We start from the raw sequence: 18,167 nt of genomic DNA on the forward strand, positions 1-18,167 counted from the left end.
AACATATTAATAGGTAGGGTGATGTTTATTGTATCTTAAAAATATTTAATAATCGTGTTGACATATATAAGTACAAGTCATGGAAGAAAGGAGTTTTATGGATGATTTAATAGCATTTGAAATACATTTTACATGAACACCATTAGAGGAGGAATAATGAGCTACAGGAGAGTACACTGTAATGCTGATCTGGCACGCCCTTTTAACAGTTGCCTTAAAAAGGATTGAGGACTAGCATTGGTCTGATTTCTGCAATGTAGAATTCGCTGTTCCAGATATAATGAACAATGATTAAACGCCTTGACCATTATAATTCCATTAGATCCCCACTGAAATCCCTGCACAACTAAATATAAAATGCAAAGGTGTTACAATGTGCTATAATGAAATTATGTGATAAAGTTAGCTTGTCTCCTTTTCACTGCTGTTGTAGTCTAGTTCAGGTAAGCTAATATACATGTAGGGGCATAAATTAGTACATGTGAGAAGTATATTACAGTTTATACAAGTTTCCAGCAATTGCTAGTTATGCTTTAACCGACATGACTTTATTTTCAAAGTGGGAGAGCGGCAAATTCTGTGAAAAAGCTGGAGCAGCTCTTCAGCAGCACATCAAAGAATTTTAGGCCAGATGTTCACGTTCCCTCCTACCCCGGGAATCTGATAATGCTCATGCCCTGATCTTTGTCTTTAAGGAAGGGGATACCACTCAATAAATGTACAGTACATACATTGTGTCAACTATTGACAACAGCACTCTTTCAGCAACAGAACAGTTTACAAGAGTAAGCTTTTTACTGTATGTATCAGTGTATCTGGTGTATCCACTGAAACATGAAGATCAACATCACCAAAAACATATGATTGGAGTTACATAGAATTGTATGCTGCCATACAGTGTTTTAGAGTGTTTTAAGTTCCCAACTAAAATATCATGACACAACAACATAACAATAGAAATAAATTAAGACCTACTATTATAAAGGGATATATCACAGAATCCCGAAGCATGTTAAAGAATGATTCAGCCTCGTCTAGTAATAAAATGTTCTTAAATGAATAGTAGAGGTAAAAAAAACAAACTGCTATGTCATGTCATGTACAAAAAGAACTACAATACATACATACATCATGTGATCTAAATCAAATATTGATTGTAAACTGCTACAGCTAAAACAAACCAATTGCACCAGGTATAACACATGCAGTCTTGTTCATTTTGTCTGTCCATTGTTGATTTACATTTAAATTCTGTGAATTATCATAAGTGTGTTTGAACAAATTTCTGAACATCTCAGCTTGTAATGCATTCAAATCTTCTAAAACTATTGTAGAATACAGACTGATTGTGGAAATGCAATTTCCCTGCATTGACTCATTCTGGATGGTTGCATCATATTCCATGTAGTAAATATTCAAAATATTATGTTGTTTTATCATTTCAGTTGCTACTACTTTCTTAGCATGTTTCAGGCCATGTTACAGGCCAGAGAACTACAGTGCCAAGAAGGTTAGACACCAGACACTTCTGTAAGGGGCCACAGTGAACAGGTTTACATTGCAGCCAAAGGCACCATTAACAACTTCTTCACCAACAAGGCTTATTTATAATCGTTCCACTTGAAATTACCTCATGTAAAGACCTAATTAAAAGTAATCCTTTCAGCTGACATGTAATAATAACAACAATAACCTGACAGAACTTTCCATCTTTTAAAATGTTTTCTTTATGAGAAGCTATGAGCTGTTCAGAGGATGTGACTGGCTCTGGTTTAGATGCAAGGATAATGGTTGTCATACCCAAATACAATACACATGTTTCAGCATAAATGTAAAACACCATGGATTAATATTACAAAAAAAATTACATTTTTTCTTATGGAGGTTTACATGAAAAGAAATATGGATGCCATCATCGCAATAGATGGTACTGAAGCACAAGGCTGAAAATGGAATCTGTGGAAAGTTTAGGAGACGACACAGCCTGTGTCCTTCTGAGGCTTCAAATCTGGCTCCTTCACTGGTTTCACCTCCTCCTCCTTGGGTTTGGCCTGGAGTAAAAGCAACAAAAACACAAATATGAAACGACTATAGTATATAATAGTTTACATCTGTTTCTGAAGCTGAGTTTTCTTCGGAATAAAGATTTCATTAGGTCATCCGGCCTTTGTTAAAATAAACTTTGAGGAAAGCCGCAGTACCTTGTCATTTTTGGCTCCCTTGGTCAGGTCAAAGGTGGCATAGACTTCAGCAGTGCACTGCTGAGTGAGGGGCGGCAGCTCGAAGGGGACTGGCTCAGCCAGGCCGTAACTTGCCTTCAACTCCAGCTGGGGTGCCTCAGCTGGGACCTTGTGGAAGTATCTGAGGAAATATGTCCAAAATTACAATTTAAGAGGGGAAGGAAAAATTCATTGTTTAAGAGTAGATGTTTAGGTTTTGATAATGTCGATCTCTGCCACTTAGTGTAATATCACAGAGAGTTTAGTGTTGCACCTAGATCTGTTTAGCAACCAAATACGTTACAATTGGGAAAGATAAAGTATGTATAGGTAACTAAAAAGTGTGCACACGACTGAGAAAATTATTATTAAAGTCATAGAACACTTAATGTGCAGGATGAACAAGGGCTCGGTTTGAAACCTCTGTTCGCACTTTATTTTCTATACAACTCATTGGTGTGCAAACTTTTCAGATGCCTATATGTATCTTTGTTTCTCAATGACAACTTTACTGTACTGTATGTTCTCTTTCCTCCTGCTCTCTCCTTGCCACTGTTGCCAAGTGCTTGCTCATGGTGGGCATTGTTGGGTCTTGTTGGGTATTACAAAGAGTACGGACTAGACCTGCTCTATATGAAAAGTGCATTGAGATAACTTCTGTTATGAATTGGCGCTATATAAATTATTTTTAAAGTAAAACTGAATGGAATGATGAATTACATTTGATGACAACTGAGATGCTGTGTTGTAAGCATCTACTGCAAAGCATGTGGCATTGTTTCTGAGAGGTTAGAGATATTGTTAGTGACTGTTACTACAACCAGTTGTTGTTAATACAAACACACAGCTAGCCGGTATTTACAGCAGCTAACAGTTATATAGTGACATGTTGTTAGCTATGGTGAAAATCAGATGTGTTGGCAACAAGACAGTGATGATTAGCTAACGCTGCTCAGACAATATGATTTGCTGTGAAGCTGATGTACAGTACTGTACTACACATATGTTCATTCACTAAGTATATTTCTTTGTGTTGAGATGGAAAAGCCAAACGTTTAAAACTGCTATCAGCTGTTCTCGGCCATTGTTGCCATCATTGAGTCTCCATGCTTATATGTGTCTGCCCTAACTGACTCACATGAAGCCATTTTCTCTCTGGCACTTCTCCAGTGTGTTTTTAATGACGCCGCCCAGTTTGAGGAAGAACAGCTGCTCTGATGGTTTGGCTGTGGTGCCCGGGCCTTTGGTCTGACGATACTCTTTACACAGCGCCTCGGCACGGGAGTAACCTAAACAGAGAAGTCTTCATGTTAATACAAAAGAAAGCCAGGCAGTAAAGCAAGGGAATCAAGGAATAAACACAACTCTTCATTTCATGATGAGATGTGTCCAAAAATACTGCAGCAACACACAGGAAACTAACACACAGGAAACACCTGTGTCATGACCTATATACAAGTGATTCATTATGCTTCAACTACATGTTACTGAACCCAAGTGAGCATATAATATACTCCAGAAGTACTTACACATTACTGGATACTTTCAACTATAACCTTTATACTTGCTGCTCTTTCCTATAGACTAATTAGGTACATGCTGTCTAAGGCTATTTTGCAGAATGCGCTTAACCAAGACAAACTGAACACTACATGCATTGATAATAACATACTGTACATAATATAACAAAACACTTATGTATGTCACATGAACTTTGTCTGACTGACTTGTGCTTTCAGTGACAAGACACAATGGGCCTCATGCAAGAACCACTCATACTTGCTGCATTCACCAATTTCCTCGTATTTTGAATTTTCTCTTAGGCATGAACACAATTTACGAGTGGTCCAGACCTGTCGTAGGAGTCATGTGCAGTTAGTCTGCTGTTATTAGTTTGAATCAATTTTGAGTTTGAAAATCCTATATAAATTACACTTCATAATTATGTTGACATTATCCTATTTTACTCTGCAATTCGAATTATAATATAATTTAAAATGTATTCATAAAGCCTAACAATATCATCATTCATTTAAATTGGCTATTGTGTAACACTACAATATCAATATGAACATCTCAAATTGCAAAATGACTTAAATTATGCACTAATTGAAGGTTACTTTGTCTCTCTATATAATAAGGTCAACTGGAAGTGTAATCTTTTGGATGCCTTAGCGCATCAGGCCCTTGGAAGAGAGCGTGTCTTTAGACAGCATGCTGATATATTGGGAGAGACAGATGACTGGTTGTTGTCGTGGTTTAGAACGCCACGGGGTGTACTTCTACAAATGTGTAACTTGTTAGAGTCACAACTCTGCAAACTGACACACCGATCCAAACCTATTCCCTTACTTCCACTGCTGACGCTGTTAAAAATGATACTTTCCTTTATGGATTTCTGAAAGCAGGACTTCAATCTCCGAACTTGTAAAGTTTTGCTTTTTACTCTTCAATGTCATTTTCATGGATGAACACTTCCTGACATATGGGGCCATAGCCTTATATGGTATTATTGGAGCGTTGATTATGCTAATTCACAATTCTCATGAATGCATGCTCACAGAAGACATTCATCATGTTTACGCGGGTCATTTACACAGTTATCTGAAGTTAGGACTGTTTGCTGAATCTGACGTGGCACACTCGTACGAAAAAAAGTACGAGAAAGTTAAGATAAGAATACGAAAATGTTGTTGCATGAGGCCCAATGAGTGTATTAAAACCAAGAAGAATAAAGTACTTTTCACTAATGTGTTGACAGTGTGCAGACATAGCCAAATACATGAAAATGAAAAACAAAATAACAATAATTTTTTGGTGCAACAATAGATGAAACAAATATTAAATCCAAGACATAGATATATACATACACTTTTCCGCCTCCTGGAGAGATCTTATAGCCTCACCACACTTGTCACTCGCCAGCAGTGTCTGTCCATGATAGCAGTATGCCTGCAAACAGAATTAATGAGTATAATCGGAAGCCGATTTGTCATTTTTTCTTCCGTCTTTGTAAAGATGAGAAGGTTTCATCCAAAGCATGTATGCTTAGTGAGGTTCCTTTCCATAAATAAAAGTACTGTGAACTGCATTAGGATATGCATTAACTTACATAAGCCATGTAAAAGTGCTGCTTCAGCTGAAGATACTTCCTCCACTTGCTACTGCACTCCGGCTCCAAGGTGTTCAACGTGTGGTCTGCATACAGAAATACTGACCTTTAATAGCCTGTTATAGCTCTCCTGGAGACAGAGAGCGCATTTCATATTATTACCATAGCTGTCACATGGGGTGTGCAAGTGGTGCGGCACCACAAGGCCTTGCGCCTTTTAAGGGTCAGTGAAAATGAAGGTCACATGAAAAAAAAATTGTGATTATTCCTTCCAGAATTAAGGTCCCAAGTTCTAGGTCCCAGAGAAAGCCTACATAACGGACTATTTCAACATCATAGTTGATCAGGCTCTCACTGCTCTCCATGCCCATTTTACACAAATACGGTTTGAAAAAGATGTTTGGATCCATTTTTGATTTGACTAAACCATGTAAAATGAAAAATATTGATATACAAAATAGTGTTGTCAAAAATATCGATATTTTGATAAATATCGATACTGAAATATCTGAACGGTACCAATACTAATTTCCCAAAGTATCGATCTAGACTTTCACTTCTCTCCAGGCCTGTTGACACTTTCACTTCTCTCCAAAAGTGAAGTGAATGGAAAGATGGCGAAGGCCTGTTGATAAGGAACACACCAAATATTTTGCATATGAGGCAAATGAACATGGAAAGCACACAAGCAAGCCAATATGCATGCTCATTAACAAAAGCGCTGCAAAGCACCTTAGCATTATTATATTATTATACATTACTGACACTCTATCCTCCAGTTTGATATTGTTAAGAGCTTTGACACAATCTGTATTGTTAAAAGCACTATATAAATAAAGGTGACTTGACGACTTCATGTCGATCCAGTGAGCACTGTTTTTGCGTGTGATGCACGCACGTTTGCGTTTAAATCTGTTCATCAAATAACGTTAATGTATTAACCAGCTTTTATGACCGATGAGCAATGCATTTGTTACAGTATATTTTAATCTTTGATAACAGTAGGTATTAGGTAATAAAAATATAACGGATCATGTTAGCTCTGGTCCAATGAAAAAATATTAAATAGAACTTTGGATTTTAATTAGTACATGTATTAGTGAATGTTAGTTTAAATCAACTTTTAACTTTGATAACAAATGTTTTGTAAGTATTTTTCATTGCTTATTCATGTTAACAAATATCTATTACCATTAACCTAAATTCTTAGATTAGTTCATTCAGTTCATTTTAAAAGTGTGGTCAAAAACTGCAGCAACAGATTCCATTTAATTATTTTGTTTACAAATTTGATACTTGATGCATAAGATTGCACTGATTTTGTTTTTGCTTGAAGTTTAAGTATCTTTTATTGACATTGTGATTTGATTTTACTTGGAAATACAAAAGATTGCACTTTTTTTTTTACTTGCACTTTATTGGTTTTTGAATGTAATGCAATCTGAGAGGCTTTTGAACAAGTGCACTACCTCAGGACAGTTTTGTTAATGTAAAATATATGTTCTAGACTTGTTATATTTAGCTTTAAATAAAAAAATAACCCCTTAATATTGTGGCAGTTTTTTTCTCCGTGGTATCGAAAATGGTATCGAATATCGATATTTTTCAAGGTATCGTATCGAAGTTAGAAATTCTAGTATCGTGACAACACTAATACAAAAGGCACTGCAACAGACTGAGTGACGTACTGAGCAATCTCAGAACATTAATGCACTGTTCCGAGAGCTGAGGACACTCAGAGATATAACTCCAAAGGAAACAACTACAGCACTTCAAACACAACATGACAGAATTTGTCATAGTGCTGCCAACATGACTGTCAGAAAACTTATTTTAACCCATGTCAAGTTCGCACAGGGCCTCGCACCTGTCCCATGACAGCTCTGATTATTACACAGTATTTTACACGAAACTAACATTAAGTAAAGAAAGAAATTGCCCGATTTAATGAGCACTGTAATCCTTTAACAGACATTTTCAAATGTCTGTATTTTGCCAAAATACTAACCAGCTTTTTGATAGAAGTTTGCCGTCTCAAATGCCAACGCTGCGATGAGTGTGGCATTGTGCTTCAGTTCAATCGCTCTGGCAATTGTCACTTTAAAAAAGAGAAATAGATGGTGAAGAATTAAAATATGGATACAAATGAATACAATTTGGATATAATTAGGAATTATTATTGATGAATGATTAACATTTATTATTCCCATGAGTATGTGCTGTCATTGGACTCTGAGCTTAGTCTGGAAAGACCCCTCTTTTTTTTTTTTTAAAAGCATAAGTCTTGATCTGTAATCCTATATAAAAAAAAAATTAAATAAATTTTAATTCAAATAAAACAAGCCAATCTGAGAGGCACACTGGTTATAGTTCTGGTTATATAACACAACATTATCTTACCCAAGTTAAGAATTATTTTGTTACTTCATACTACAGAATTTCAGATTAAAACTTCAACAGAAAGCCATTATTAAGAGACACAAACATAGTAAAAAAGAAACAAGGTGTTTTAACCTAATAGAAATGTGTCTGACACACAATGAGCTACTTCACCTTCTTGCGCCTCTGCTTGGCACTGAATGATATATGCATCAATCACTCTGGGCTCCAGGTCTCTGCCCTTTTCAGCTGGGGTGATGAGACGAGGGATGTGGACCTCCTGTAGCAAACATGCCAAAGAATTAGCTGTTTCAAAAATCAACTTTTGATTTATTATTATTAATCTATGCAATTCTTTGCTTTTGCTTTGTGTTTGAGAGACTGTATTAATCTGACTGGGGCATGTGTGCTGCAGGGGAGGTAAAGGTTCAAGAAGTGTTGTTTCAGGGTCTTCGGGTGTTTTCAAAGACATTTTCTGACTCTGTGTGGCCCCCCCTCAGACAAAATTGAGACAACTGCGCCCCGCTAACACCCACATTAGCTATTAGCAGTTCCTGTTTGCAGTGTACCCTTGGATGTACAGAGAACTATCACTGGATTAGTTTGATACTGAAGAAAATTTTAAAACGTGATGATTCTCAGGCAAGTTCTGGCACATTATAAGGAGCCTCTTTTTGTATGATTTCTAAGTGGATTTATGGACATTTATTCTCATTCATAGATAATGATATCCTCTGGAAGTGTAGGTCACACTGAATCTGAAAATATATGTATCATGTTTGCATGTTCAGGTTTGACTAAGTTATGACTTTCAGAAGAAAGAGTACGAGTTTTGACGCACCTGTCCCTTTTACCACATGTAGTAGCTTTGCCTCACGTTTGTCCCTCTGTTCCCCCTGTACAAATCTCCCGCGCCCCCCTAGGGAGGCACCCTTCACAGTTTGAAAACCTCTGTTTTAGACCAATAAGTTGTTTGCAAAATGGCATGTTGGGGTCACTAGAGGGGAGTTTAATAAAATGTACTTTATTTTGCGTTAACTGTGAGGAATTCTCTGGAATTTCCTTATATCTGCATTATATCTGCAACAGAAAATTATCTAAGCAATCAATATTAATTCAGAGGCCTAATTATTCACACAAAATAGATATTAGAGAACAGTGAATTTAGTTCTTATGTATCGTATACCATAGAAATAATACATATCAGGAAATACTAAAAGTAAGACTGGGGGTGAATTGCGATCACAGCACCAAAACATCCAAGTCCCACAGCTATATAATAATTTAGAGAGAAGACTTGAATGTAGATGTAGCTCACCTTGAGGTTTTTGAATATACCAGCAGCAACTTTCAGGCTCCGGTGAACATCTTTCGCTTCAGGCTCCGTTATGCTATTGAACAGGCAAACATGACAGTAACAAATATTTAGTATAGTATCAAAACAATTTACAATTTAAAAAATCTAGGATTAATCAATATACAACTGATTTAACATAAATGAATACAACAATACAGACAAAAAAACACATACTTTTCTTTCCCTGCTAGTCTTGAGGCAAACTTGGTGTACCAGAGAGCTACATTAAAGGCCATGGAGACCAGTTCAAAGACTGCATCCTGCTGGGCACTAGGAGGAGAGCATAGAGAGACAGCGTGTTATACAGACAGGTATAAGCACACAAGACAACAATGCTGAGATTAAAAATTTGCACCTACAAGACGCAGCTCACTGTAGCTGGAGCTGCTGGTTTTGCAGGGTAACGACTATGATCTGAAAGTCTGTGTATGTCGGTAAAAACTTAATGAGCGACACAGAGTTGGGTTATGTGTAGTTATCATTGCTGTGATGACTTTCACACAGGATTAGACCCAATGACAGTAGATAACACTGATGTTAATCTGTGTGTTCACTAGTTAGCCACTCAATTCATGAGTAATAATAAAAATAGGACATTTTTTTCTGTTTTTGAATGTTGTTCAAGTTTTTAGTGATCAGTTCTGCCCAGAATTCCTCATTACTTGCAGCACTCCATAATTCAAATATGAATGAAACATCTTTCAAAGAGGTGGTTAATGGCTGCCTGGAAATGGCCCGCCTTAAAACTGCAACCCATCCACTTAACAGTGCCATGCAACCATGAAGACTAAATAAAATGCTTCCACCTACAATGAGACTGGAAGTATTCAGTCTGTGTTTTTACCTTGGTGTGTTTCCTTGTAAGGTGTCAGTCCACTTGAAGTTCTGGAAGAACCTCATCTTATTCTCCTGTGTAGTTCCATCCAAGGATAAGATAAAGCCTATTGTATCATAAACCAATAATTAAAAAAGAGAAGCAGCTGGTTAGGTCAAAGCGAAATCAAAAAAATGAATCCAATGTTAGAGGGCAAACAAAGAAACACAATTTACAATAATTAACAATTCAAAATAAGTATGCAATTACTTTTACTTACTTGCAATTACAGTGTTTTTAGGCAATGAAACGCCAAGCTCATGATAATTAACTGTACAAATGTGAAGTATTGGCATAATTAACTCTTAATTCTTTAACATCTAGTTTCCCCTTTAATTTCCCCTTAAGTATCTTAAAGGTTGGGGAAATTATTTTATTCTCCTCTCTCTGACAGTAACATACACAGCATATTCTCTATCCGCTTGTTCCAACTCTTTATTGAAGCAATGTGATCTTTACACTGAGTAAAATTATTAGAATGAATGATGTTTTTATGGCTGCACCATTTCATCAAATGGAAATAATACAAATGTCTTGCACATTATTTTATTAAAAAAATTTTTTTCAAATTCAGCCTGTCCTGTCTGGTATCTTGGTCAACTCTGGGCTCTATAATATAATTAAAATATGTTCTGTTGGTTTGAACAATGATTGACTGAACAGATGAGTTTGTACTGACTGACCGCCAAAGGTTAAAATAAGACAGAGAGGAGCATAGATAAATTCACACATTTGCTGGAATGTAAACATACCTTGTAGGAGGGAGAAGTATGCATCTGTGGCATTCTTCATGATCTCAGGGTTGCAGGTGACATCAGTGAACATCTCCAGCAGTCTCGCCCTCGTTGTCCTCAGGTCACTGAATGTGTCAAACAAATAGTGATCAACTGCTAAAAATATGGTGATCAATACAATATTAAGAGAGTGATTATATCCAACAAGGCACTGCCATCTTGTAAGGTAAAGAGGTGACTGTGATCAAATTGCTGTAACAGTAGCATGCCATAGGACATTACATCATCATGACAGCCTGTAAGGAGACAAGGCAAAAACAATGTACTATTTCTGTCTGTGATCATGGTCACAGTACAAAATCTGATAACACTGTTCTCAGTGTATTAATTGGAGATAACACATACTTGCATATCTTATTGGCAGCGGGGCTCCCTGCCACTCCATAAAAATTAAAGGACACAGGCGCTGTTGCCTTCAGTGGGTTTCTGTGAAACCAATGTGCCATCCTGTGGAAGAGGACACACCTAAAGAGGTTTAAAAATACAGAATGACAAGCAGTTAATGAATGAGTTATATTTCTGGTATTAATATATTTTGGATATAGTGGAATGGGTGGCCTCCCGAGGTAATTATTAAATAGGCAGCATTCGCTAGCGTGTGTCATCTCGGCTAACGTTATTTTACCGATACGTTCGCTACAACTCGCTAGCCGTGTTAGCACTCTCACAAGGCACCCTTTCCCCTTTCCCAATGTTAGCTTACTGAAACATGGATACATTCTGACGTTACTTTGGGCTGCTATGAATATAGTGCTTTTAATAATGATTTGTCTGTCTGTTGTAGACAAAAGTCAATTACGTTACGTAAGCTCTGGAGAGCAACAGCTAATGGCTAACACTGGTTACATCTAGAAATATAAAACATGATTAATTGAAGCGATGTGACAACTGACTTATTACAAGACTAAATAAATGGATTGAAATCGTTTGAGTATAGTATAAGTTTCACTGTTTACCTGTCTTTCCGGCGCTGTAGATTTGAGGTTTAATAATCCTTATGGAAAGTCTGACACTGACAGAACTTGCTTCCGGAAATAAACACGGAGTAGAAACTGACCAATAAAAGCCCACGGTTCAATCACATGACGTGTGTCCGGAAAATACCTCAGATCTCCGATCAGCTTCTCTTTTGTTCAGGGTCCAGTAGCTCAAAAAGACCCCAAACATGCCATTATCTGACTATTTTTAACAGGTGTCAGATCAGTCACTTATATTCTGTCTGGAATTCCTCATTTAGTTCCTTGGAAGTTTGTTGTGTTGACTTCATAAGCAGATGTTGACTTTTAGAAGAATTTCCTTTAAACTGCCAAAAAATTGGACGACTGAAAAAACCGACAAAGATCCAAATTGTATGTTTGCATGTAGACAGATTTTATATTTTTGTATGTTCAGTTAACCTGCTGTGTAATGGCCTAAAACCTCTAGGTTGCTATTGGAATTAACTTAAGTGTACCCATTGAACACTGTCTTTATTAGAACCAAATTAAATAATTATTTCCAGGAAACCTCTCTAAGAAATTACAGTTACCTATCAGTTAATTTTTACAAAAGTATTTAAAAAAAAAAAAGGGACCTGTAAAATAAAGTGTTACCAGTTATTTTTGATCCATGATGAGACACAAAATGAAAATACAGCCTTTTATTTTTTCACTTTAGGCAAACATTAGGTGAACAATGAACAGCTATTTTCACTTGATTATTATTATTGAAAACAAAAACGAATAAAGTTGTCTCATTCTCAACAACTGTACATCTCACCAACTAAGGAATCATCAAGCAACCCACATACATAGACACGTTAGTTCCTTAAGAACTGATTGTGCTTTTCAACATAAAACAGAAGGTAACTGATTTCATTATCACATTAATTTCATATTTCTTGACCAGCAATCTCCATAAAGCACACTGATGTGCACCAATATCAGGTTAAACTACTTATCTAGAGCCACTATAACCTGTTACATGAAAGAAAGTGATGCAATCATTGTACCTGATTGGGCAATGAAGATTTTTGTGAAATTAACATTCACATTCCATTTTCCTTCAACATCTGATGAATAAAGACACAACCAAAAACTATCTATCAGGGGAACTGCAAGTCCCCAGCAGTGACAAATGCATATAAGTACTTGGTCAACAACAATGTTATCAGTGCACCTTTAAAAATCTCTTTTAAAAACAACTTTAGGCACACAGGAACAAGAACAAGGCACTTCGGCTTTAGGCAATAATAGCATCAATATGCTTGTGTTCATTTTCTCATTGTTTTACACTGTAAAAAAAATAACCTCAGCTATAGTGGGATATTGGTATTGTATTTGTTTCACTAACTACTGAATGAATGCCAGAAAACATCTGTCTTTCCTTTTATAAAATTATAATGCAATTCATTCTGTTCTCATTTTGATGTTATTACCTAAAATAAATTCTAACAAAGAAGGTGCAAATATAGAAATACAGAATCACAGATGACCCAGATGTTTGCAGAACGACAAATCTTGAACAAGACTCCAAAAGGTCACTTTCCGCCTATCAGAAAGCAAATATACAGTCACAACCAAAAGAAAGAAAAAAAAAAAAAAAAAAAAATCAATATCAATGCAGCACTCGTTGCAACCAGGGTCAATACAGTGAGGAGCAGGAGACTGATTATGTAAGTGGTGTCAGTTGACCTCATCTCAATAAAACACCCCTGGTTATAACAGACAGAAAGTGAAGGTTACATTCAGTAACACAAATTCCATTGTGTGCATGAAACCATTTTGGCATTAAAGTCAACAGTCAACCTCAAAGAAACATTTTCTGTGTAAACTACAACTTTCCCATTAAACTTAAGATTGTCATACACATTTTGATAAGCCTTTAAGTCTGTACATTAAATGTCCTTTGTTGTTGCACTTAAAAAATATCGTACCAAAAAAAGCACATGTAAAAAACATTTCAATTGAATGGTTCATAAAAGCAATGCAAGACATTAATTCCCGTTACACTTAACAAGTTGACTTTCTTGTGAATAAACAACCTCCTGCGCAGTGTTCTCAGCCAAGGAAATATATTTGCAAATAACATTGCTAATTATTGTGTGTATATGCACACTCTGATATAGTTTACTCCTATTTCCCATCACTGTGCAATAATGTTTTGGCTTGTAAGACACCCAGAAATAAACAAACCTGGTAATAGCATGACACAGCTAGCATGCATTGTACACAACACAAATATCAAGAACGTCTTTGGCAACTGTGCAGCTTTGGTGATTTTTTTTTTTTACATTTTAAAAACAAGCTGAAGTCAAGTTGTGTACATGCAACATGCTTGGACTTGATTTGGTCCTCTATATTGGAAGACGTCGCTGGAAGACAACATTAGCACACTCGAAGTGAAAACGCAACCCACTGCAACCTCTGAAACCCTGAAAAGTTGTCTATGAATGGCACGTCTGCAGAATACCAATAAAAATTTTACCTATAATCACTTAGAGAAAAGTTATAGTTTAAAGACGTTTGGCGTAGTTATTGCATAGAATATGGTCTCGAATATCGCCCCATCCTCCATTCTTCATGTGCGCCTTGTGCTCCACTGCTTCTGCACCATTAAGGACAAGAGATGGCACAAAGAGGCCATCCTTGGCCATTTGAAGGCCCTCCTCAACCCTCTGTGAGGCCCATTCTGGCCTGCAGTTTTCCTTCTGGTGAAGGCCACAGTCTCCTGTGTGGAGAACCCTGGAGCCCTGTGCCACAAGCACTTTGAGGGGCTTTGATATGCAGGCTCCCGAGAGATGCTGCAGTGTCCAGTCCCAGTTGTAGTCGTCATAGGTGCAGAATTCGTTGTTGCAGCCCATCAGTTTGTAGTACACCTCTCTGGAGATGGCCATGCCTATGTTGTGTTTAGTGGACATCCACCCAGTAGTCAACACCTTATTAGACAGTCTGGTAAAATCAGTCAGGCCATTGTGGTTACCCAAAGCCAGCATGTCACAATCTAGACAGCTGCTCTTCCTGAACTCTATCATTGATTTATAGAAATGGAAAAAGTCAGGTAAGATGTAGTTGTCCTCCTCCAGAAAGATTACAAAGCCACTATAGCCCTGCATTGCCTGCACTCGCTCCCACACAAAGTGCAATTTCCACCACCAGTGGTGTTTGGTTTGAGTGATAAAGGCCTCCCTGTAGTGTCCATAGGAGTCAGGGTGTTCTGCATTAAGGCATCCTGTTTTGAGAGCGTTGTCCTTGGATATGTCTCGAGGGCAGTCTCGTGTATCCTGCCCAGGAAACTCATTGGGATACAACTGAGTGCTGAAAGGGAAATAAATTTGCAATACTTTGCAGAAAGTTATCCCTTGCACAATGGCGTTTATTTCCTCTGAAAAATAATCATGGCTAAAGATGAGGAGGAAGCTGTGGACCTCAGCAGCTTTCTCCAGTGACTTGATGAGCAGTCTGAGGTATTCAGGCCTGTTGTGGACCTGCACAACCAGCACCAGTTGAGGCTCCCCTGGAAACTTATCCGCATTGTGAACCCACTGCTTGTAATTGGCATTGTAAACGGACTGAGTCAATTCTTGCAGCGAACCAAAGTTAAACTTCACCATGTCACCAGAATGCGTGCCCTGATTTCCGTGAATGACGTTATTAGGTCCACTTGTGTCATTATCGGAAACTAATAACACACGTGTTGAAAACAGGAGAGTCACAACTACAAAGGAAACACCCAACAGCGCGAGCAGATTCTTTTTGAGCAGCCGAAACCTCATTTTCTCAAAGTAAAAACAGACTTTAGAATACAACAGCAATGGCATTCATTCACCTTATCGTCTTCATTGTAAACTTGTTTGTAACACTGTTTCCTCGTGCGGTTAAACTCCAACTCCAACAGTTCAACGTCGCGTGACGCGTGTCTTAAACCAAGTGTCAAACGTTTCTTGATGGCTGCTTTTCCTCTCGCCGGACAGTCTTTCCACTTGAAACCCGTGTCATTTGCCAGACAGTCGCTCCAGCCGCTTGTTTTTGCCACCTGTAGAAAAAATAGGACAAAGCGAACTGAGTAAGTGAGCGTCATATACAAGTTATGAGTTAATTTGGTGTTAATAAAAAGAAGCTAACTCCCCGTGGTTAGCTTAATTTGACTTACCAAAACTAGGTGTAATGTGTCAACACGCTCATACCAGGAAGAGGATGATTGGACTATGATACATCTTCGCTACAACTTATTGACTGCTGACGTGTACAATCCAGCCAACTGGGGAGAGACTGAGTTCCTGCTCAACGAATCATTGTCCTACCTATAGTTATGTAATATGAGAAGGAAATGTAAATCAGGCACCATTTGAATAGTGAACAGTAGGAAAATCTCTTATAGAAAGTAAAGTAATCGACGGTATCATAGTAAGTAATTAGTGAGTGTACATTTTAGTCCTACCAGTCCCCTGTGGCATTACAATAGGAATAATAAGGATTAATGTTTTTGAAAGGACGCATTACTTCAGCAGGAACTGTTCAGGTTTGACTGGTTGAATTAGAATCAGTTTTGTTGTTAGAAATCTAGCCCAAACACAGCGCCTAACAAAAGGGTTTGGGGTTTAATACCTGAAACTACAAGACTGGAAAACTTGAAACCCAGATAGGAGGGGACTTTAAAACAGGAAATGGAATTAAAAACTCTGGGACTAGTATCACAAACCGGTACAGTATTTGGCTTAAATAGCACATTATAGTGTTGGAGAATACTTGTGCTATTTGTCAAGTCATGTGTAACATGACGAGATTCATTGGTGATGATTCATAAAACGTAAATTGGTTTGTTTTCTACTTTTTAAGTACATTTTCTACTAGAGTGTTAGGATTGGGAAATATGAATAAATTCCCTTTGTCCAATGATATCAGTAGGGTATACATCATGATACAGTACATTTTGTGCAAAACTGTTTATGAATAAAATAACCACACATCACTCCAGTTAACTAAATAACTGGCAAATCAAAGTACTGTATCACATTAATGCAAAAATCTTGTACAAAGCCAAAATTGTAATAGATCACCCGTTCATTGATTTGCAACATTGCCTACAATGACTCACTACAACCACAGATAGTAAAATACCCTTCATACCTCAGTATGGCAATGTGGTAAAACCTCTGATGCTCATGATCATCTCACAATATACAGTGTATGATTATATTGCCCAACCCTAGATATGTAATGTCACCAGTGGCAATAGGGATTACGTTCCAGTCTTTTTTGACCTATCACACTGACACTGGTGGTTTTTGTTTAATTTCAATGTTTTAATTTTGTATTAGGTTGATAAAAAAAATACTCACCAGTGATCAGAATCGCCATCATAATCTCTCTGCCAACAAGCCATGTGATAGGCTAATATGAGATATCAACTGTGTTAAGATGCCATATTCTTCTGTTCTATCTAAGTCTAAATCTACTATAAAACTGAGGCTATGTAAATTGCCATGCAAGAAATCTTGGTGTGATCTTTGATTTTGGTTTAAAATGTGATAAACAAATCAACTATGTTGTTAGAACTAGCTTCTTCCATCTTTGATCAATTGCAAAATTAAAATCGTTCCTGTCATTAAAGGATTTGTAGACCGAAGTGCATGCTTTTATATCCTCTTTATGACCCATCTCTTTTATTTAGCTTTTTGATAGTCATCATAAGACGATGACTGGTCACACTCTGATTTCATTATCATTAGTTCTCTGTGCAATAAGCCTGTTTTTATAATTTTATCCAAAATGATTGTTTCTTATGTTTTTAATAAATATTTATTGACTTATAATTATGTTTGTGTTCTCTGATTGTAATTGTCATCTCTCTGTGAAGCACTTTGGTCAACATTTGTTGTTAAACTGTGTATACACTTCATATATAAATTGACCTGATGTCACTTGACTCGTAACACCAATGTATGTCATATTTTATACTTGCTCTAATTTCCCCCTTACTTTATTATCGTTGTGCCATTCTTACTGTTAGTTGTTGTACAGTACATTTGATTTGTAATGTCAATAAAGCATCAAATATATACTATATATATGACCTAAAATCTTATCAACATTTCCAAATCAGTCTGGGTTATATTGTTACATAAAATGAGATATATACAGGGGTGTGAAAAAGTGTTTGCCCCCTTCCCGATTTCTTATTTTTTTTGCATGTTTGTCACACTTAAATGTTTCAGATCATCAAACTAATTTAAACATTAGTCAAAGATAACACAAGTAAACACAAAATGCAGTTTTTAAATGAAGGTTGTTATTATTAAGGGAAAACAAAATCCAAACCTACATGGCCCTGTGTGAAATAGTGATTGCCCCCTAAACCTAATAACTGGTTGGGCCACCCTTAGCAGCAACAACTGCAATCAAGCGTTGCGATAACTTGCAATGAGTCTTTTACAGCACTGTGGAGGAATTTT

General features: G+C 37.0%; 2 protein-coding genes across 2 annotated transcripts; both read right to left on the bottom strand.

The window, feature by feature from the left end:
- Positions 1-90: 90 nt before the first annotated feature.
- brox (BRO1 domain and CAAX motif containing) lies at positions 91-11,844 on the bottom strand. Its single transcript, XM_044168318.1, has 13 exons — positions 11,692-11,844; positions 11,081-11,200; positions 10,694-10,800; positions 9,912-10,008; positions 9,242-9,337; positions 9,029-9,101; positions 7,885-7,990; positions 7,340-7,429; positions 5,332-5,417; positions 5,090-5,171; positions 3,358-3,508; positions 2,202-2,361; positions 91-2,051 (listed from the first exon to the last, which is right to left on the bottom strand). Exons 2-13 carry the CDS (start codon positions 11,179-11,181, stop codon positions 1,968-1,970), a joined length of 1,233 nt encoding a protein of 410 aa, XP_044024253.1. The 5' UTR covers positions 11,182-11,200; positions 11,692-11,844; the 3' UTR covers positions 91-1,967.
- Positions 11,845-12,359: 515 nt separating this feature from the next.
- Positions 12,360-16,019, bottom strand: LOC122862722 (alpha-1,6-mannosyl-glycoprotein 2-beta-N-acetylglucosaminyltransferase). The gene is made up of 2 exons (XM_044168317.1): positions 15,866-16,019; positions 12,360-15,748 (listed from the first exon to the last, which is right to left on the bottom strand). Exon 2 carries the CDS (start codon positions 15,531-15,533, stop codon positions 14,229-14,231), a length of 1,305 nt encoding a protein of 434 aa, XP_044024252.1. The 5' UTR covers positions 15,534-15,748; positions 15,866-16,019; the 3' UTR covers positions 12,360-14,228.
- Positions 16,020-18,167: the final 2,148 nt, after the last annotated feature.

Source organism: Siniperca chuatsi, linkage group LG16 (assembly GCF_020085105.1).
Source record: "Siniperca chuatsi isolate FFG_IHB_CAS linkage group LG16, ASM2008510v1, whole genome shotgun sequence".
Classification (NCBI taxonomy): domain Eukaryota; kingdom Metazoa; phylum Chordata; class Actinopteri; order Centrarchiformes; family Sinipercidae; genus Siniperca; species Siniperca chuatsi.

Excerpts from the sequence above, each read along its gene's own strand:
- brox (XM_044168318.1), bottom strand. The coding sequence starts at position 11,181 with ATGGCACATTGGTTTCACAGAAACCCACTGAAGGCAACAGCGCCTGTG. Across the intron at positions 7,430-7,884 it reads CCAAGCAGAGGCGCAAGAAG|TGACAATTGCCAGAGCGATT; the intron begins GTGAAGTAGCTC and ends TCTTTTTTAAAG. Across the intron at positions 2,052-2,201 it reads AGGGAGCCAAAAATGACAAG|GCCAAACCCAAGGAGGAGGA; the intron begins GTACTGCGGCTT and ends CTTTTACTCCAG.
- LOC122862722 (XM_044168317.1), bottom strand. The coding sequence starts at position 15,533 with ATGCCATTGCTGTTGTATTCTAAAGTCTGTTTTTACTTTGAGAAAATG.